The sequence below is a fragment of the Rhamphochromis sp. 'chilingali' genome (assembly GCF_963969265.1).
Source record: "Rhamphochromis sp. 'chilingali' genome assembly, chromosome: 7".
Lineage (NCBI taxonomy): Eukaryota > Metazoa > Chordata > Actinopteri > Cichliformes > Cichlidae > Rhamphochromis > Rhamphochromis sp. 'chilingali'.
Window position 1 is genome coordinate 14,953,052 of NC_137934.1, and position 18,268 is coordinate 14,971,319.

The 18,268-nt window shown below is 39.3% G+C and overlaps 1 protein-coding gene across 6 annotated transcripts in view; it reads right to left on the reverse strand.

Moving 5' to 3' along the window:
• mybpc1 (myosin binding protein C1) overlaps window positions 1–16,433 on the reverse strand; it is a 35,901-nt gene extending 19,468 nt beyond the window's left edge. For 2 of the 6 annotated variants that reach the window (XM_080886496.1, XM_080886499.1), the window contains exons 1-11: window positions 16,196–16,433; window positions 10,855–10,878; window positions 8,299–8,370; window positions 6,609–6,824; window positions 5,587–5,634; window positions 2,996–3,037; window positions 2,578–2,619; window positions 1,794–1,904; window positions 779–927; window positions 580–697; window positions 440–491 (exon numbers count right to left, since the gene is read on the reverse strand). In XM_080886496.1, coding sequence (XP_080742622.1) covers window positions 440–491; window positions 580–697; window positions 779–927; window positions 1,794–1,904; window positions 2,578–2,619; window positions 2,996–3,037; window positions 5,587–5,634; window positions 6,609–6,824; window positions 8,299–8,370; window positions 10,855–10,878; window positions 16,196–16,217 — 896 coding nt within the window. In that variant the 5' untranslated portion in view covers window positions 16,218–16,433. Of the gene's footprint in view, window positions 1–439; window positions 492–579; window positions 698–778; window positions 928–1,793; window positions 1,905–2,577; window positions 2,620–2,995; window positions 3,038–3,366; window positions 5,538–5,586; window positions 5,635–6,608; window positions 6,825–8,298; window positions 8,371–10,854; window positions 10,879–16,195 lie in introns of those variants that run through there. The other 4 variants (XM_080886498.1, XM_080886497.1, XM_080886500.1 and 1 more) reach the window with 4 other exon arrangements.
• Window positions 16,434–18,268: the final 1,835 nt, after the last annotated feature.

Below are 18,268 nucleotides of genomic sequence, written 5' to 3' on the forward strand. Positions count from 1 at the left end.
CATCCAGAGCTGTCCCGGGCAACATTGCCACAATGTTGAAGTACAACATTGTGATTATGCAATGCAACAGGGATGCTTTGAGTTGCTTTCCAGTCACATTGTTTGGAGGAAGAATCAATGTGCAAGAGTTGGCCTTTAATTACACAGTGAGTGAACTGGTTGATTTGTAATTACCTTGCAGAAAGGTAAATGACATTATTACAACCATCTTGTCACGCTTACATCTCATACAGAGACATTACTTGATGGAGAGGTGTTCAGTGTGCCTAAATGAATGGCACTTTTTCTTATCTTCATTTTTTCAGGTGTCTTTATTAGTATGTATAGAATATTAGAGATCCTATAATAGAACAATGCTTTGTTTTGAAAAGAAAACATAGAAATTCTGTCAAATTCCATAAGGGTCCTGCTGACTCATTCATAAAGGTCTTTTTATTACCTTCTCTTGAAAGCGGATCGAATGTCAATATTCTGTGAGCCCGTTTCAGCTTCTATAAAACAGTATCAGCACATAGTATGCAATTTTTATGTTTGTGGCGGATTTTTTTTGTTCTAAAGTATTTTAACAATGTGACAAACCTTTAACTTCCAAGTCAAAGGAACAGCTATCAAACTTGTCCTTGTAGTTGACCTCGCACCTGTAGTTCCCAGCATAGTTATCTTTGGCCTTGATGATGTGCATCTCAAATGTGTGGACCTGATAAAAGTTTGTATAAGAGTAACGTTATCACAAAATTTGCTTACATACCTTCTAAAGAAGGTGAGGGTACATGGATACCTTTGTGAGTCGGTCAAAGGTCTCTTTTAGCTGTAGATGTTTTCCTGTCTTGCTGGCCAGATCCATCCATTTCCCTTTAAACCACTTGATAGTTGGTTTGCGCAGAAGATCTTTGGCCTCCACTTTGGCAACAAAGGTGATGTCACCACCTTTGGACAGAAAAATTTGATATGATTAAAGAGAAAGTGTAATTGGGTACCAGTGAAGACTAACATAAAAAAAAGCATGCATTCATATATTGTATACAAATACAGATGCAGAGACTGTTTTAACTTAGATATCAGTGTCACAGTGAAAAGTACACAGCATATTTTTGCTTCTTTTAGAAAAAAGTCTCCTTTCATCTAACTGTTGAAGTTGATGTGTTGCAGTGGTCTCTATGTGTGAGTACATTTCATTAATGGATGCATTTTTAAAGGAAAGCTTAAATGAAGGCAAGCTATTGTTAATTGGTGTATACAGTATTTTTAAACATTTACCGGTACATTGATTAAAAAATGTGTACTGGGGCTATTGGTGTAACAGTAAAATGATAAACTAAAAATCAATTAACATATTTGTTAACACTCTGTCGGGAGCTCTGGTTGCTGGGCGTATGCGTTTTCCACGAAAATGGCAATTCACTGCTGCAATTTTCTAGCAGTCACCAAAGCAATCACAAGGACATTTTTGGTTCACCATCCTCTTTGCAGCCAGTTTCACCCAGCAACCACTCGCTGTACAGTTGGAGCATATAAATTTTTCATGTGAGACCGGAAGTTGCAACCAGTTTCAGGCCTGAGGAACTGAGGGATAAGAACATTTCCAGCTTAGTGGTGTCTCTACTTATGCTTATAAGTCAAAGTTAGCATCACCAGCAGTGATCTGAAATAAGGCTGAAATAAAGAAAGATATCTTGGCTCTTCTAAATCCTATGCCTACTGCAATCTGTCAGATGGATACAGTTTTCCTTTTTTGCAGGTTTCCCTTTGAAGTCCCTCCTCAGATCTTCTTTCTTCTTCATTCTATTACTCACCAACAGTGACAGCACCACTCAGGGGTCTCTCAATCAGCAGGGTGGAGAGCGGTGGGTTGTCAACGGGCTTGTCCAGTTCGTCTGGTGCCTGACCCTCTCCCAGAGACCACACTGGTCAGTGAGGAAAAAGATCACCTACGTGAAACACAGCTCTCCTCTGCCACAGGCTACAAATAGTACAGTAAGGAGTCGTAGCACCCACCTTTTACTTCTCATCTGAAATTTTTACTTTTACCAGTCCAGAGGTACAAAGACAGACAGAAAGACTAACAGACACACATGACTTCCAGCACTCACGCCTCACACAGCAGCAGGATCTCAGCTTGCAACATGGAAAGCATGAAAGATATGCAAATAGAACAAGCAGCACCTAACTTTTTATTATTATTATTATTATTATTATTATTAAAGAAAAACTGGGTTTATAAATTCTTAATTGTCTGGATACTGCAGTCTTCTTTGGATCCTGGAGGTATGAATGAAGATAATGCTGTTGCCATATGATTGTGATTCACCTCTGTTGGGCACTGTGTTAATACTTTACGAAACTTCACCATGGACAAAATCTTGTTAGCTTTTCTGTGATAATTTTAAACCTTCTAAATGAAAATGAAAAAGATTTATTTCTCTGAAGCCCACTTTATGTCCTTTATGATTATGTGAAGACACAAAGAGTTGGGGAGACTTCAATAAAACAATCTTTTTCACGTTTCGCGCAATATTCTTGAAACAAATAAAACCGAACAAAGTTTCTCTAGAAGTGTAAGGGCTACCACTTTATTACCTGAGTCCTTTCTCCCCATGGCTGGCACAGGGACGCTATCATCTAAACAAAGACAGAGAGAAATTTACAGCATATTGTAAGAAATAGTACTGTAAAGTCCACTGAAGCAAGCACACACTCAGAAAACGATGACAAGCAGTTAAAGGTATGCAAGCAGTGAGGAATTCTGAAAGGTCAGAGTTTAAAGGTCAGAGTGCTTCTTTTTGGTTTTTTGTTTCAAACTATATTGTGAACGCTGTTTGAAATTTTCGTTAGCAAGGGAGTTTTGAATATTTTGACTTTCTTCTGCTAAAAGGCTAACTTCCAAACACACAAAATACCTAGAGATAAACATGTCTCCAACATGTTTTCCACACTCAGCCACTGAATCATTTAAAATAAGCTTCTTGGTCAAAGATCTAAAATGGTGGGATCTTACTAGGCAGCTCAACTGAGAGTTTCTTGGTTGAACTGGCATCCTCTGTGGAAAAAAAAAACAGAGTTATAATCGAAATTAATCACTATAAATATAACTACTGCCGGTAGTTTGATGATTATTGTGGCTACAACAGTGTGGGTTGGACATTCAAAGGTTTAGGGAAGCTGTTTTTCTCTTTTATTTAGAAGTTAACCAAAATGTTCCAAACTAACTGACCAACACTAATACTGACACAGAAAACAAAAGCTTCAAAAAGAATACGTAGATGTAATGTTTCAAATTACATAACATGATGTAATTTGCATTAGTGTCCTTCTTCCAGCAAAAACAAACTCCAAACATACACTATATTGCCAAAAGCATTTCCTCACCTATCCAAGTCATTGAATTCAGGTGTTCCAATCAGTTTTATGGCCACGGGTCTATAAAATCAAGCACCTAGGCATGCAGACTACTTCTGCAAACATGTAAGCTCTCAGGAGCTCAGTGAATTCCAGCATGGTACCATGATAGGATGCCACCTGTGCAACAAGTCCAGTTGGGAAATTTCCTCACTACTAAATATATCACAGTCAACTGTTAGTGGTAGGTCGCCAACTTTCTGCAGAGCCAGTTGCTACAGATCTCCTAACTTAATGTGGCCTTCAGATTAGGTCATGATGAGTGCCTAGAGAGCTTAATGAGAGGGGTTTCCATGGCGAGCAGCTGCATGAAAGCCGTTCATCACAATGTAAAGCGTCAGATGCAGTGGTGCAAGCGCACAAATGCACTTCAGAAATTTCCATAAATGCACTCCTAAACCAAATGTATATATAATATATATTAAACCCTATGGATTAAAAATTGGATCTCACTCAAGTTCATATGCTTGTGAAGGAAAAAGAGCAGATACTTTTCGCAATAAAGTGAAGCAGGAGCACTGGAAGAGGCGTCGAGGGAAAAAAAAGGGAAAAGTAGCAATTTTAAAATTTTGCTCATTAGGCGTAGAACTTTTTGATTGCACCTTTTATAACTAATATGTTGTTAACAGAGATGACACACTGCCTGGGGAAATGTATCTCATTCATTTGACATAGAAATACGAAATATGCTTTTTTAGTATTGCAGAAATCGCAGGTTGAGTGTTTGCACAGCTCCTTTTAACCCGAATCGTATGTTCACATAAATAAAACTGATATCAGGATCATAACTAACTGAAAACATAATAAAGAAAAATGAAGAAAAAAAAATAAAAACAAAAAAACCCCAGTAGCCTATACACATCTGTATATGTGATATAATTATGACAGCTGAATTAACACTTGAAGACATAAGTGGCATGCACATTTGTATTGCATGTGCAGTGATTTATACAGTGATTTATTTGGTGTATATTTTGCATGATACATGCATATAAAATATCATTACCACATCCATCTTTAGTTATCTTAGAGAAATAAAGGTTGAAGTGCAGGTAGAAATTATGCAGTGCAAGTTTGCAAGTAGAAATCACACATTTTCTACATGTATGTCAACAAGCATAGACATACATCTGAAGTTTACAGATGTGACACATCAGTATTAAATATTTACATCATTTAGATTGTAAAGGGTACTTTTGTCAATGCCTAAACCAGACTTAAAAATGTGTGTACTTATAAAGCCGTAAAGCACATTAGACACCAGAGAATTACAGTTTTGGTCAAACAACCATTATAGGCAAGAACATCCTAGTAATTTAGGATATTTAATGATTTTTTTGAAAAACCTTTCCAGGGGTGGGATGATTATACAGAATACATCTATGTTGAATTAAAAAGAGAAGAACAGGGTGCACAAGTTTGAATTTATTTGTGAATTTTTCTAGTACACATGGGGTCAGTTGCAGAGCCACAACTCAAATTGGGATCATAAACAATTGCAGATTGCCAGTCGAACTCGTATATTGCAAAAAGTCTGTGGAATAATGAAGAAAGACTACTTCCAAATTCTTCAACTTCACTTCACTTGATCACAATTGGCTACTGAAATGGGGCAATAATCCCAAACACACATAAAAACTGGTTTTGAAATGGATAAAGTTATCTAGCTATAAGCTTCTGGAATGGCCTTCCCAAAGCCTTGACCTCAACCCTATTAAAGGTTTGTGAACTATGCTTAAAAACAATCAACTAGCAATTCTGCCAAGAAAAGTAGTCAAATATTCAAATTGAATTAAGCCAGAAAGGGACATATGTATATATTTTAGCTTGTTTTTTTTGTTTTACCCTGTGTGGATACGATTAAATCAAAATTAAATTCAACCTTTTGTAACTAATTATTGTTTTTTTTAAAGTCATTAAAACATTAAAATCCCAAAATGACCAAGATATCCATGCCCATGATGAGTGTATGTAAACTCCTGACCACCACTGTAGGAAGATTTTATTATTTCACTTTGTAGTTCTTAATTTCCTTCCTGTACAGGAGCAATAATTAAACTACCTAACACTGCTATTCCTTCAACCATCTTGCTAAAGTGCTTGAAATATTTTGGGAGCACTTACTATGATTAATTCGATTGCTTTATGGCAACCATAAGGAACTTGAAAAGGTCTGTTATTGGTACCAACCTGGTTGAGGTGTTGGGGATGGGGTAGTGGCTGCAGGTTTAGCATCATCTGGAATAAAGGTTGTCATTGACAAATAGACCCACTTATCAAAAGACTCAAGGTCAATCACTGGCAGGTCAACTTTGACATAAAAGCACGAGGCCAAGAAGGCCAATGACCACATGTGAGACAACTGTGTCATGCAATTCTTGGACATGAATGAAAAAGTTGTTTGATGGATTGGTTTGTGCACAACAAAACCCCCTAACTGCTGTACTGTAGAGTGAAACAGTGTTGAGGTCATAGCTGTGTGTGTATTGCCGTATGATTCTTAGTCTGGCGTAACAAAAGCACAAGCAGACTAGCGTCAAAGTGTGTGTACACACACACACACACAAACAGGTATATCAGATAAAATTCAGCCTCAAAGCAGCACATAGTGGTAAAAAAAAGCTCATGGCTAAGCCAAGTAGCTCCATCTTTCCTCTACATAAAGAAAAATAATCCAAGGAAAGCGGCCTGTTTGTCAGTACTTTGATGTTCGCATGTTTTTGCCTTGTTGTTTCTGGATTATAAAGAACTAAGTTTGATGATTCACCTTGCAAATAAACTGCATCACTTTCATTTTGCCATTTCTCAACCTAATCAGTACTTTATCTTTTTATATAACTCTTTGGATCTGAAAACTCATAAATTTTGTTGTTGTTTTTTCTTTGAAGTCTGCATGCAATCAAAGTTAGGGTTGCACTGTTTAGGAAACAAGTGAGAAGTCAGTGCATGATGCCAATCAGTGAAGTTCAATGTTGACTTAGCAAAGTAATCTATTATCTTTTTGTTGATAGTAAAAATATTTTTGAAGTTATGTAAAAAGAAAAAGAAACTTGTCTTAAAGGTTGCTTTTGCCATGCTGCAGTGCAGTTGTAATGTGCAACTGAAAAGACTATTTCAATGCTCAGTGTGTTTGCTTTGATCAGCAAGAGGGGTAAAACATGCACTTTCACTGAGAGACATGGGATTGTTTCATATTAAAGAAGCATACTTACCAGGTGGTGGGGGAGAGCAAGTGCCCTCTTCCTTTAAAGTAGAGTTAGCAGACTCTGCTTGCTCTTTTACCCCAACCCCACCAGGCTGTGGTTGGATTGAGCCATTCACGGCAGGACACGGCTCCTGAGCCACCACAGCCTGTACTGGCACAGGCTCTGTGGATTCTGGTTTCTTCCCATCAGTCTCTACTGGTTCTTTCCCCTCTGCTACTGCCTCTGTACAGCAGACAAAGCGCCAGGCTGGAGCAGCAAGCATTGAGCACAAACACACGAAGCCTCACAAGACAATGCTTGCTCAAATGAGATGAGTATAAATAGCTAATGACCAGATAGACTGAAATTGACGATATTTGAGGCAGGAAGATGAGTCTAAAGCTTAAGTAATATGTATGATATGTATCTTATACACCTACTGGGATTGTGTATTCGCTGGTCCTTAATAAAGAAAACTACACTATAACAATACTGTATCTAAGTCTGTGACAATATGATAATATTCTTAATATAAGACCTCAGCAAACACTTTCACTTATAAATATGGGTTAGCATAGCAAGATGTTTATTTTGTAAACTGTGGCTCAATTTAGAAGAAAAAGATGACAAAGCAGGGTATGCTTTAGGGTTAGCAGGCCCTTCTCAATCATCCCTCACTTACTTGTTCAGTGTTTAGTTTTTCCTGGTGAGTAGATTTTGTTTTATGCCACTTTTCCCTCAATTAATACAGGATGCTCTATGGCCTGGTATTGTTAGCTCTGTTAATTTAGTTTTATTGTGTAGTCTGGGTAAAATCCCAAACTGCATTAGGTGGTGCTTCATTTTTATAGTATTTGAAGATGAGAAGACAACCAAATGACAGCAAAGATCAACAAAGCAGTTGCATTTTTCTTGAGTATCACTGAAATACTTGCATCTAATATCCATCCATCTACTAGTGTTTGGGTCATATTATTACAAAGGACAAGTGTCAGCCTCATAGTAGTGCTTTAACAGAAATCCCAGGATCACCAGAATCAATAGGATTGTCCTTTTAGCAGAATGAATGTGGCAAGTAATTCAATGCATCACTGAAATATTTCATCTGGAGCTAAAGAAGTGACCTGACAGACTGAAAGAAAACCAGCAGGAATAGAGCAGTGCTTTAAAGTCCACAAATTAATCTCCATTAAAGGAATCTAGTGGTATTCTGGCGTTTTATCAGAAATGTCAGTGAAGAAGCTATCTGGTCATTGCATATCTATACTGTAAAGTGATCAAGGAGGCAGGGATTTACTAACTCAGTAAATCGGGACAGTTGACTGGAGCCAACAGAGTCAGTAAAGCCCGGGATCTGTAATCCCTCATCGACCTCCTGTTTGATAACATATACAGCTGAGTACAAAAACAGCCACAGCATGACTTAGTAACAGCTCCATGAATCAAGGCACGTGCATCTAGAGCAGTGCAGGCATGTGGATGTGTGCACAGTGAGTGGGGTGGTTTGCTGCAGCTAAACTAATTTCTTGTGTGAACATTGTGTGCTGAGTGATCATACCTCCACAAGAACAGTGCAGTTTCAGGCCTCGCACGGTGAATTAAAAAAAATGAAATTGTGATGGCACACACCAAACGAACACGTGATGTGAGTGTGACCAGCAAAAAGTGTGAAACATTCTGGGGCAAGTGAAGAGGGAGGCATCAGGGTTATACCCACCTGGGGGTGGAGATACCTCCAGGGAAATCTCAGGTGGGGGTGGGGCACCGCTACTTTCTGGGGCAACACTTTCTGAGCATGTGACAAATATAGTTGTGGATGGAACAGCTGCTTTTGATAAGCAATAAAGCTTCAGCATCTGCAGTGCCTCTCTCACTTTCACACACACACACCCAAACAAACAGACACACACTCACACGGACAGAGACACACAGCTATATCCACCCACCTGCCTGCAAGTATGCATACTTTATCACAAAACATCATCATTTTCCAGAACATCCTCCTAGACTCATCAGTAAGCTCTCTGACTGAAAATGTGCTGTTAATATGTCAACACTTGAGGCTGTGCAAAGGTCGTTCATGTTGAAATGCACATTAATACGCATTAATAAACACACCGGTTGGAAGTGTCGTGCTTCGTCAGGCAATGTCGTGCATTCATTATATTCCTCAGTAACTGTTAGATCCTCTCATTTTAGAGAATGCGTGCTCGAAGGGATTACACAGTAAACTGATAGGAATGCACGTTACTGTTACAGCTGTAAAACTGCCGGAACTCTAGCTTTGCCCTGTGCAGCTTCCGCATCTGAACACTAGGATGAGTGTTGGGCTCTGAGACACTATTTTATATTGTGCTACAGTAATGGGATTATATTGACTTAATGATTTTCCTCATTAACAAGCACTATATAAAAGTATTAATTTATTAATGTCTGTTTTTCTTTTTTGCTGTCTTGCGTCTTAGTCAGAGTTCTCATACCAGAGCGTGAAATACTGCCACATTATCAGAAGCCACTGGTGTCTGGGCTTTGAATTTGGACAGCAGCTGAATGAAGGTTCACAGTGGCAGAAAGCACAAGTTAGTCAACCACTTAAGGGCTCTCATGTTCGCCTCATTTGATGTGACACAAACACTGGTTGCTAGAGAAATGTGTGTTTTCCCTGACTGGTTGGTAAGTGGTTTCTGTAGGTTGCTGGCTGTCACTGGGTATAATCAGTTGCAAAAACTGAGAGAATTGTGACGCCAACTGAAAATGGAGAAGGTTCATAGTAAACTTTGTGGCTCAGCACCACAGCCAACATGTTTCATAAGGCGCAACTTTTACTCTGAAAGGGAACCTTCTTCATTTCCAGTTACCATCACACATACAGCTCAGAGTGTTTGTAGACAAGGCCGTCCTTTCCATTCAAATTACGACCACAATAATATGTTAGCAACCATGGAAAGTGTTACCATGGCAGCAAGCAATAGCAAAATCATACAAATGGAAAACTATGACATGTATGACTCAAATTTAAGTGTTTCACTTCAAATTCAAGTCAACTTCTGTAAATACCAAATACCATTTTTGATGTCCTTTCAGAAGGCACTAGATAAGACAGATGAAAAGTGGTGTTTAGGGACACTAAATAATGCTGGGAAATTTGTGTTGTGAGACAGGATTGTATGACTCAGTCTTTTTATGGATTTTTTTTTACTTAGACCCCACCTGTTTTATAGCTACATGATGACAGTGATCATAACCCTTGCTTTTTTTTGGAGTAAGGTCTGACTATTCTGGGGAGGCCTAGAGGGGTCAGGCCATGTGGATTCTGTTGTAGCGGGATGACCTGGATCTTCTGTTTTTTTATTGATTCTTTTGTGTTGCCTCTATAGAGGACTTCAAGGACAGCCTGACACAAAGTTGGTAGTGAAGAAACTCAATGTGTATTCTTATTAGTAGTATAAGTGGCTGCAAATAAAAGAGTACAGGATGACCAATGTCACACCTGTGACCCGTTTTGCCAATAATCATTATTGAAACAACACCTTGTGCATTTTACTTCTGTGAAAGCGGGCAGTATTTGACATCCTGGAAATCAGAACACGCCAAATGACTAAAAGAGCAGACTCCTTATATTTTCATCTTATTTACATAACTCTCCCTATTTCATATGAAGTGCTGCTATACGTTTTCAATAATGCTGACCTTAGTCTGGTTGTGATGTAGTCTTTTTATTTCTACATGTGTTAAATACAGAAAATTTCCGGGAATAATATTTTACTTGGACCCTAAAAAGCTGAGCTCTCCCGCCACCCGACTGAGCTGGAGCATTAAGATGCTGAAGCTCCAAGGTCGCCGGCAAAAAGCCAATAACACGCCAGCAGCTTGCTCACATGGGATGGCAGAGGCGTCAGCTGAATCAACAGTGAGGGATCAGCTGGCTGACGAGAGGAATGTCAGAGATGCTGACAGCTTGGTCATTGCTACAGATCTCTGTGAAGCACGGCAGCATATCCATACTGCCGACTATTGTCTCCACATTTACACTCCTATGCGGCAGTGTTTGCACATTCACGCCAGGTTCATTATATTACATGTGTAGACCTGTTCTGCTTTGTGCCTGTACAACAAGTGAAAACAAGGGTTGCTGTTTGATGTCAGCAGTGGTATTTTCTACTGAAATTGCATACTTGTGTAAATTTTGAGCGACTTTTTATAAAAGATTGTGTATTGTGCAACTCTACGCTGCTGGACTGTGAGGTGATAGGATGATAAGATGTGCACTCACCCTCTGGCTGACCATTTGGCTCATCTACAGGAAGAAAAAGAAAATACAACTATGAAACATGACAGCAGAATTACTTGCATTATGACTCTCTTTTTTTCTTAGTTTGAGCACACTGATTTTACGTATTACGTACTTACATATTTCAGATCATTCAAGCAAATTTTAATATTATGCAAAAAGATATCATGATATCATGATTAAATACAAAATTTATGTTTTTAAATGATGGTTTCATTTATTAAGTCAAAAAAAACCTTTCATAACCACACAGGTTCCCCTCTCATTAAATCATAAATTAACTTTGAGCAACCGCATTTTTTGGAAAGCTTAGTTCAATTTTTTAGCTACACCCAAACCTGATAGCTATTAAGTCAAGAAATTACTTAAATAAAAACCTGTCTGACAAAGAGAGGTAGTTTTTTTTTTGTTTGTTTTTTTTAAAAAGCAGCACATCATGCTGGGATCTAAAGAACCTCAAGAGCATATGCAACAGAAGTCATTGACATCTATGAGTCTGGAAAGGGATACAAAGCCATTTCTAAGGCTTTAGGACTATAGTGAACCATAGTGACAGCTGTTACCCACAAACTGAAAACAGCAGGGAACCTTCCCAGAAGTGGCCAGCTGACCAAAATTACTCTAAGAGTGCATCAATGGCTCATTCAGGAAGTCACAAAAGACCCCAGAACAACATCCAAAGAACTGCCGACCTCCCTTGCCTCAGCTAAGGTCAGAGTTCACAATCCAGCACTAAGACAAAGACTGGGCAAAAATTGCATAGCAGAGTTTCAAGGAGATAACCACTGGTGAACAAAAAAATCATAAAGACTCATCTCATATTTGCCAAAAAACATCTCAATGATCCCAAAGACTTTGGGAAAAGTGCGGTTATACCTTTAATAAAACTAATGTCATACCATTGTCAAACACACCTGCCACTTCTCAGTAACTCAAACAAAAAGAAGGTTTTGAAGTGGACTAGTCAAAGTCCTGCATTAAATCATATTGTGATCCTTTGATATTACTTTAAATAGGCTGTTCATGGTGGAAAACCCTCAGGTGTGGCTGAATTAAAACAAATCTGGAAGACGAGTGGGCCAAAATTCTTCCAGTGATGTGAAAGACACTTCAAGTGATCACGAATACAAATACCCGTTTGGTTTGAATATCCTTTAAAAGAAGAATTTAAAATTTTTTATTTTGTAATTGCAATAATAATACATAATATTGTAATTTGTTTGATTATCTGCAACGTAAGTGTGAGAAAAAAACAGTGTCCAAAAATCTTAGAAATCACAAAAGAGACAAATACTTTTTCACAGCACTGTAGCCAAATTGCACCTCCACAAAACTGTTTCCACAAATAGAGGCTATTGTGAGGAAAAAAAGATATAATGTAGACATTTGAACAAAGACTTGGTAATCCTCTCTCTTCCAATTACACACACCTTTTGTCTCAACTGCCTTCTGCTCACATCGATCATCACTATTTATGAAAACATAAACAGAGCAGTAGCATGGCGACTTCTTACTCTGTAGGCTAACCCCTGCTGCCCTCTTCTGCAGGTACTTTCAGGGTCACAGGCTATCATTTATATCATTTATCATTTTTGACAGGTGGTCTTATCACCGGGGACTGAGGGCTGCTGTCTGCAAATAGCAGCAAGGGCAACTCCAAAGCTTAAACACAAAACCAGTGCAAAGTAAGTAAGTGTAGAAGTAACAAAAACTTCCTCTAGGATCCACGAGAGGCAGGATCCATATGGGAGGCAGTCCCAATACACTCCTATGTCAAAATGTTCAACTTTACAGCATTAAAATGCATTTTAAAGACTGGTACTAAAATATTTTTGGCTTTTGTGGATAAAGTCCTCCTTTAAAACAGGTCTGAGAGGGGTGAATTTAATTTTATAACACAACCACATTGAAAATTGAGTAATGGGTGTGGTCATAGTCTGCAAGGCCTCATGCACTACTTCCAGCATTTAAATGGACCTAATCAGTGCTTGTGTGATGTTGGAGCCTCTTGGAGCATTTACCTGGATTATCTGATTGAGATTGTGGTAGGCTGTGAACAACAGACCATCTATGAAGTTTGAGCTTCAGTTTTGGTGAGTATTTTATTAGTCTGTTTCTGAGCACTAATTAGCTAATATCACTCCAAGCGTTGCACCCACATAGTTTATAGGTACCTAATAAATTAGCACTCCGCACTTTCATCCAAGAACATGGCTACTGCCAAAATGCTAACCTCAAAAATGTAAAATGCTAAGTCCAAAACATATGAGTGATGCCATCCTGGTTAAAGCTATCTTTTATACAGTCTAATGCTAGCCAGTAGCATCTGAATGAAGGCAATGCATGCTAAAAACAGACAGAAGTTAGCAAAACAAAGCACATTTAAGTGCAGCATATTGTCATATCTGTAGCTCGAAATGTCATGTCATCAGTTATGCTGTAGAGTTAAAAATATCGTCGGCGCTTGGATGAAGTTGACAGTTAGGGTACATAATGCCCAACATTTCATAGTCTTGTATAGGACCTGGTCCACTACTGTTATGTATCCATAAATTTGTGTATGCTTTTTAACATTATAGGTTTACAAAATTTACATTTTTGCAGCAAAGTACATTGAAATTTACTCCTGCAGAAATCTTTGTCAGATACTTAATGCCCCAAATAATTAATAATAATTATTAAAGTTTATTAGAGGGGTTTTTGGCACTAAAACACCTTGGATTCAAGAAAAATGTGAGATGTGGAGAGTGTTTAAACCTCTTATTACAGCCATAAAAATGTATATTTTAAAAAAGTGAATTTAGTACTTCATATTCATGACATTAAATGTCAGTGGGTGAACACATGGGAATCCCAAGGGTGGAATATTGTTGAAATGTCTGTATCCCTGTAGAAAAAACTTTCCTTCCTCCGTGTATTGTCCATCTTGTCACTGCCACCTGTTTGAAGCCCATCAGTGAAAACTGTAACCCTAATTCCTTGTGCAGTATGTCTACTGACATATATACATTTTCTTCCGTTGCCACTTAGCTTCTGATATCTCTCCATTTGTAATGATTCCCTCTTAGCATTCCTTGTCAAAATTAGCCACAGTTCTGTCTCACTCCAAAACAATGTGTTGCTGGCCCGTGTGCCAGAATCCTGCAGGGTCACATCATGTACCCAAGAGCGAGCCTTGCTCTGTCTCATCACCGTAGAGATAATGAGAGTGGAGAAAGGTTTTGTTTTACCTCTGAGGACTCTCAGCGCAGCTGACGGAGCTGCAGGTATTTTCAGCTGTCGCCGCTGCTGGCGTGCAGACAGAAGGGCTCATATGTGTATGTAAGCTAAATGGCCAGAGGCTTCATTTTTCCTAATATAGACCCCTATTGCTCTGATAAGACATTCAAGCTAAAGCTAATACAACCAGACCCTTTCTGGTGATTTAGTTTTTCCATTTACTGCTTTGATAACAACTACACTGAAGGACCCTTTAGGAATCAGCACTTGAGTGGCAGTTAGTTGCTGACAGGTTTCCCCTGTGTATTTCATCATGGGCTTGATTTGCTAGGTGGTATTCAGTAACACAAAGTGTTTGAGGATAAAGCCCAGGGGAGTGTTGGACCTTAGTGACAATAAATATTACGAGGTAAAGACATGGCCTTTACTACCTCTGAAATTTTGTCACAGTTCATGAGGATCGCTGGGCACAGATTTGGAGATTTAATAGGGAGCTGCCTGACCTCTGAGTGATCCATCCTGAGCACAGGGTGGCAGGGAGGTGTCTGTTTTGGCGTGGAGGAGGGGCAGTGAAAGGAGATGGCAGTGAACAAGGGATGGGGATTAAAAGTGTGCTCATTCTGAACTATTCCAGGGACAAGAATCCTGCTCCCCAGAGATCCAGGGACAACTCAACCACTCCGTCATCTCTGGTTGGGACATTTTAAAGGCTTGAGAGCCGGGTGTCTAAAACAACAGCCCCTACCCTCCTCCTCTTCAGCTGTTCAGACTCATTTAAAGAACAATACTTTTCCGCCCTTATTTATCTGCTGCTTGGGGCTGTGCAGCTATTTATGGGTAGTGTTTGTAGCAGACAGGAATCTGCTGCCTTTAATTCACCACAGCCTTGATTCCCGAGGGATCATGGATGGTCATGGCACCAGATGAACTCTGTAAGAACAGGTATTGATTGTCACATCACTTCGCACATCACTCTCTCTTAACTGCAAACGACGCAAATAGAAAGGGAGCTAAATTGGTACTGTAAGGTACTGTTAGGGTTTTGTAGCTTGCAGATTGTCAAGTTAATGCTTTAATCCAGTATTTATAATGCTTTACGATCTAAAAGGCAAAGCTTGCTTGATGTGCGGCAACCCTCAGTCCTTTCAAACACCTAAAACATATTTTAATGGAAGGTAAATCAAATACAGAGATGTATTTGTGTACAAAGAGATGTGCAAACAATGCACAGCAGTCCAAGAGCTGGTATGGACACACCAATCCTCTTCTAGAGAATCATAGATTTTGAAAGTTCTATTATGTGTAATTCGGAAGCCATCCAAAAGCTGAACAAAGCGTTTGATTTCCTCTACATGGGCATGTCTGGGTCAACAACAGATGCTGCCCGGAGAGCTGAGCTAATCGGTAGAGTGGGAGTAATACCATAAGGTAATGACAGACACAAGTGGATTAAAAGGGAATGTTGATGGACATGATGGTAGAGATGAGTGACACTCCAGTGTGAAAGAAAGATCCAACATGAGGGCACGACAGGGGATGGTGAAGCTGCAGTTGAACAAAAACTCAATTAGAAGATATCTACAATCAAGATGTTATTTATCCTTACACGGTTCAACCCTCACACTTTCCATCCAGCTTGCATCATCCCTCAGGGGTAGTTTTTTTCCTGAGCACTCATCAACATTCCTCTCCTGTGCTTTACCATCTTGTCTTTCTCCAGTCAAATCAATCTAAACCGATCCAGTATGCCAAGCTTTGCAATAATACTATCTGTTTGTACGCCTCAAATCTTCTCTTGTACCAAGGATGGTAGAAACACGCACGCATCAGTAATACAATACCACTTTCAAAGTCACTTTGAGGATTCCTATGAACAAGCTGGCAGGCAAGCCATAGAGTGATGGAGCTCCTCACAGCCAGTAACAACAAACTGTGCTGCCCTCAATCAAAAAAAAAAAAAAAAAAAAAAAAGCAGAACCACATTGTAAACCTTAAACTGTTGCAAATTCTCAGCATTTGTACCTTTTAAAACAATTAAAACATAAACTGTAACAGGTGGTTGGACCCCAGCTGCATGCTGGCAACATACTGTTAAAACTCCTACCTTTCTTTGTGGGCTCTGGCATCTTGAGCTGCGTCCCAAAGAAGCTACCAAGGAGTCAAAAGATGCAGGTAGGATTCTTGTATGAGGCGTGGGAGCCTCCTCAGTCCAGGAGGGACAGATAGGTGCTGATGGTGAGTAGGACAATAGCGAATAAAAACCCTCAGAGACCCCTTTGCAGCAGAGTGATGGGAGATGAAGAGGGCACAGGGATACGGTTTGGAAAAGTCAGTGGGGAGAAGAGGGGGACCGATAACAGATCAAGGAGGGACAGGCTTTTAGGCCTTATATAGAGATGTGGCATGCTCCTCCTCTCTGTAGTTGACAATGCAGCTCCATCCTACACCTACTGTAACATTATTGTCCCATACCCAGTGCGAGGCCATGAATTACAAGTGCATCAGGATGTTAAATTCACAACACTTTTAACTTGACTCATTCTCAAAGTTTGCATCAGTGTTTACAGCACATTTTGGGTGATGTTTTAGAGTCGTAATATTATAATGAATCATTGTTTGAGCATTTAAACACACAGATGGATTGTTTAAGTTTTGTTTTTTAGTAAGCTGTGCTTACAAAGGCTTAAACTTTGTATATAGTGGAGACTATTTTCAGTGTCAGATATTGTTTACTAACTTGTATTTAAAGCTGCAGCATGATGTATGTGGGATTGACCTAAAAATAGACCACACACATACATTGTGATCAAATAAATATGTTGCTGTGGTGCTGTACAGTACATTCAGCTACACATGGAATTATGGAAATTCCAGATTTTGGACAAATTTTCCAAAATACCAACATTATATTGACTAGTTAGTCTTTTTGAAATTATTTGCTGTAGCCTTTATCTTACTTTGTAATATCATTACTACTAAGATTGCTTCCACGGTAGATCACTGGCAAAACAGGAGGTGGGATATAAAAGGAAAAGGTGTCGTCATTGTTAACAGGCCCGAGGCTGATGTAATACTCTCCGACAATCCTGGGTTATGCTCACATGATATACGACATATTCAGAGAATGTATGGATTCGTTATTCAAAAAAAAGAACAAACTTAGAGTTGACAAGCAGGGGCTCAATGCCAGGTGCCAGATATCAGCTTAATCCAAGGGGAATGCTGTCCAAGAACAGCAGGCTTTCCGACCTGGCAAATAAATAGTGGGGAGATGCCTGGGCACTGGTTATACGGCCTATACTTAGAAAGCTGTCATAAACCCTGACATTTGACATGTGTATCTGACATGAAAAGAGGGTTTCATTGAGATTTATGTAACTGAAAGGGTTGCTTTGGTCCTAATTAATCTTTTTAGCACGTCAAACTCAAGTGATAAATCAAACGTAGTCTTTAATAAGGTCGTGAAGACTAAACGACAAGGCTGAAAGCTGATGGATTTACGAGCGCCAACACACTGAAGCGTCTTCACTTGTACAGTGTCACTCTCCTGCTACTGACAAATATCATGAGCATGTTGGGGACCTCTCTCATATGGAAGTGGATGGCCCAGCTGCACAGTCAAGGCAAGGCTGAGCTCTATTTTGGGGCTGTGGAGCAGGAATGCAGCTTAAAGCATTATGAAGAAACAGAGACAGTCACAGCTTATAGCAAAGCTCTTTTTAAATGAGCAGCAACAAAATTAGACCCATTCTGCAAACCAAAGGAAATTATCATCCTGTGATTAGGAAGCATTCAATTTATCATACACTCCTGCCTTAAATGCCTGTTTTCATAGTTCAGTTTGTGGCCTTTCTTGGTAACAGACAACCATAGTTCAGTTAGCCCATTTATAACTGCAAGTGGGCTCCAGCAGTAAATACTGGGCTTAGGGAAGTATCATGTGGGCTACAAAGAGAACAAAACCATTTGGAGTTGCCTGTGAGGGGCGAGACTTCACATCACAGAGGAGGCTAAGCCGTGAGGTCACGTCACACAAATGAAGTTTAATGGAAGCTCGAGGCGTTGAAAAGGACTACACTGACACCCTCTGGCTTCTAGCAGCCATCGAATCCATCACATGAGGAAAAAACCAAGTGCAAATTCACATTTCTGTCCATTGAGAGAGACAAAAGCAACT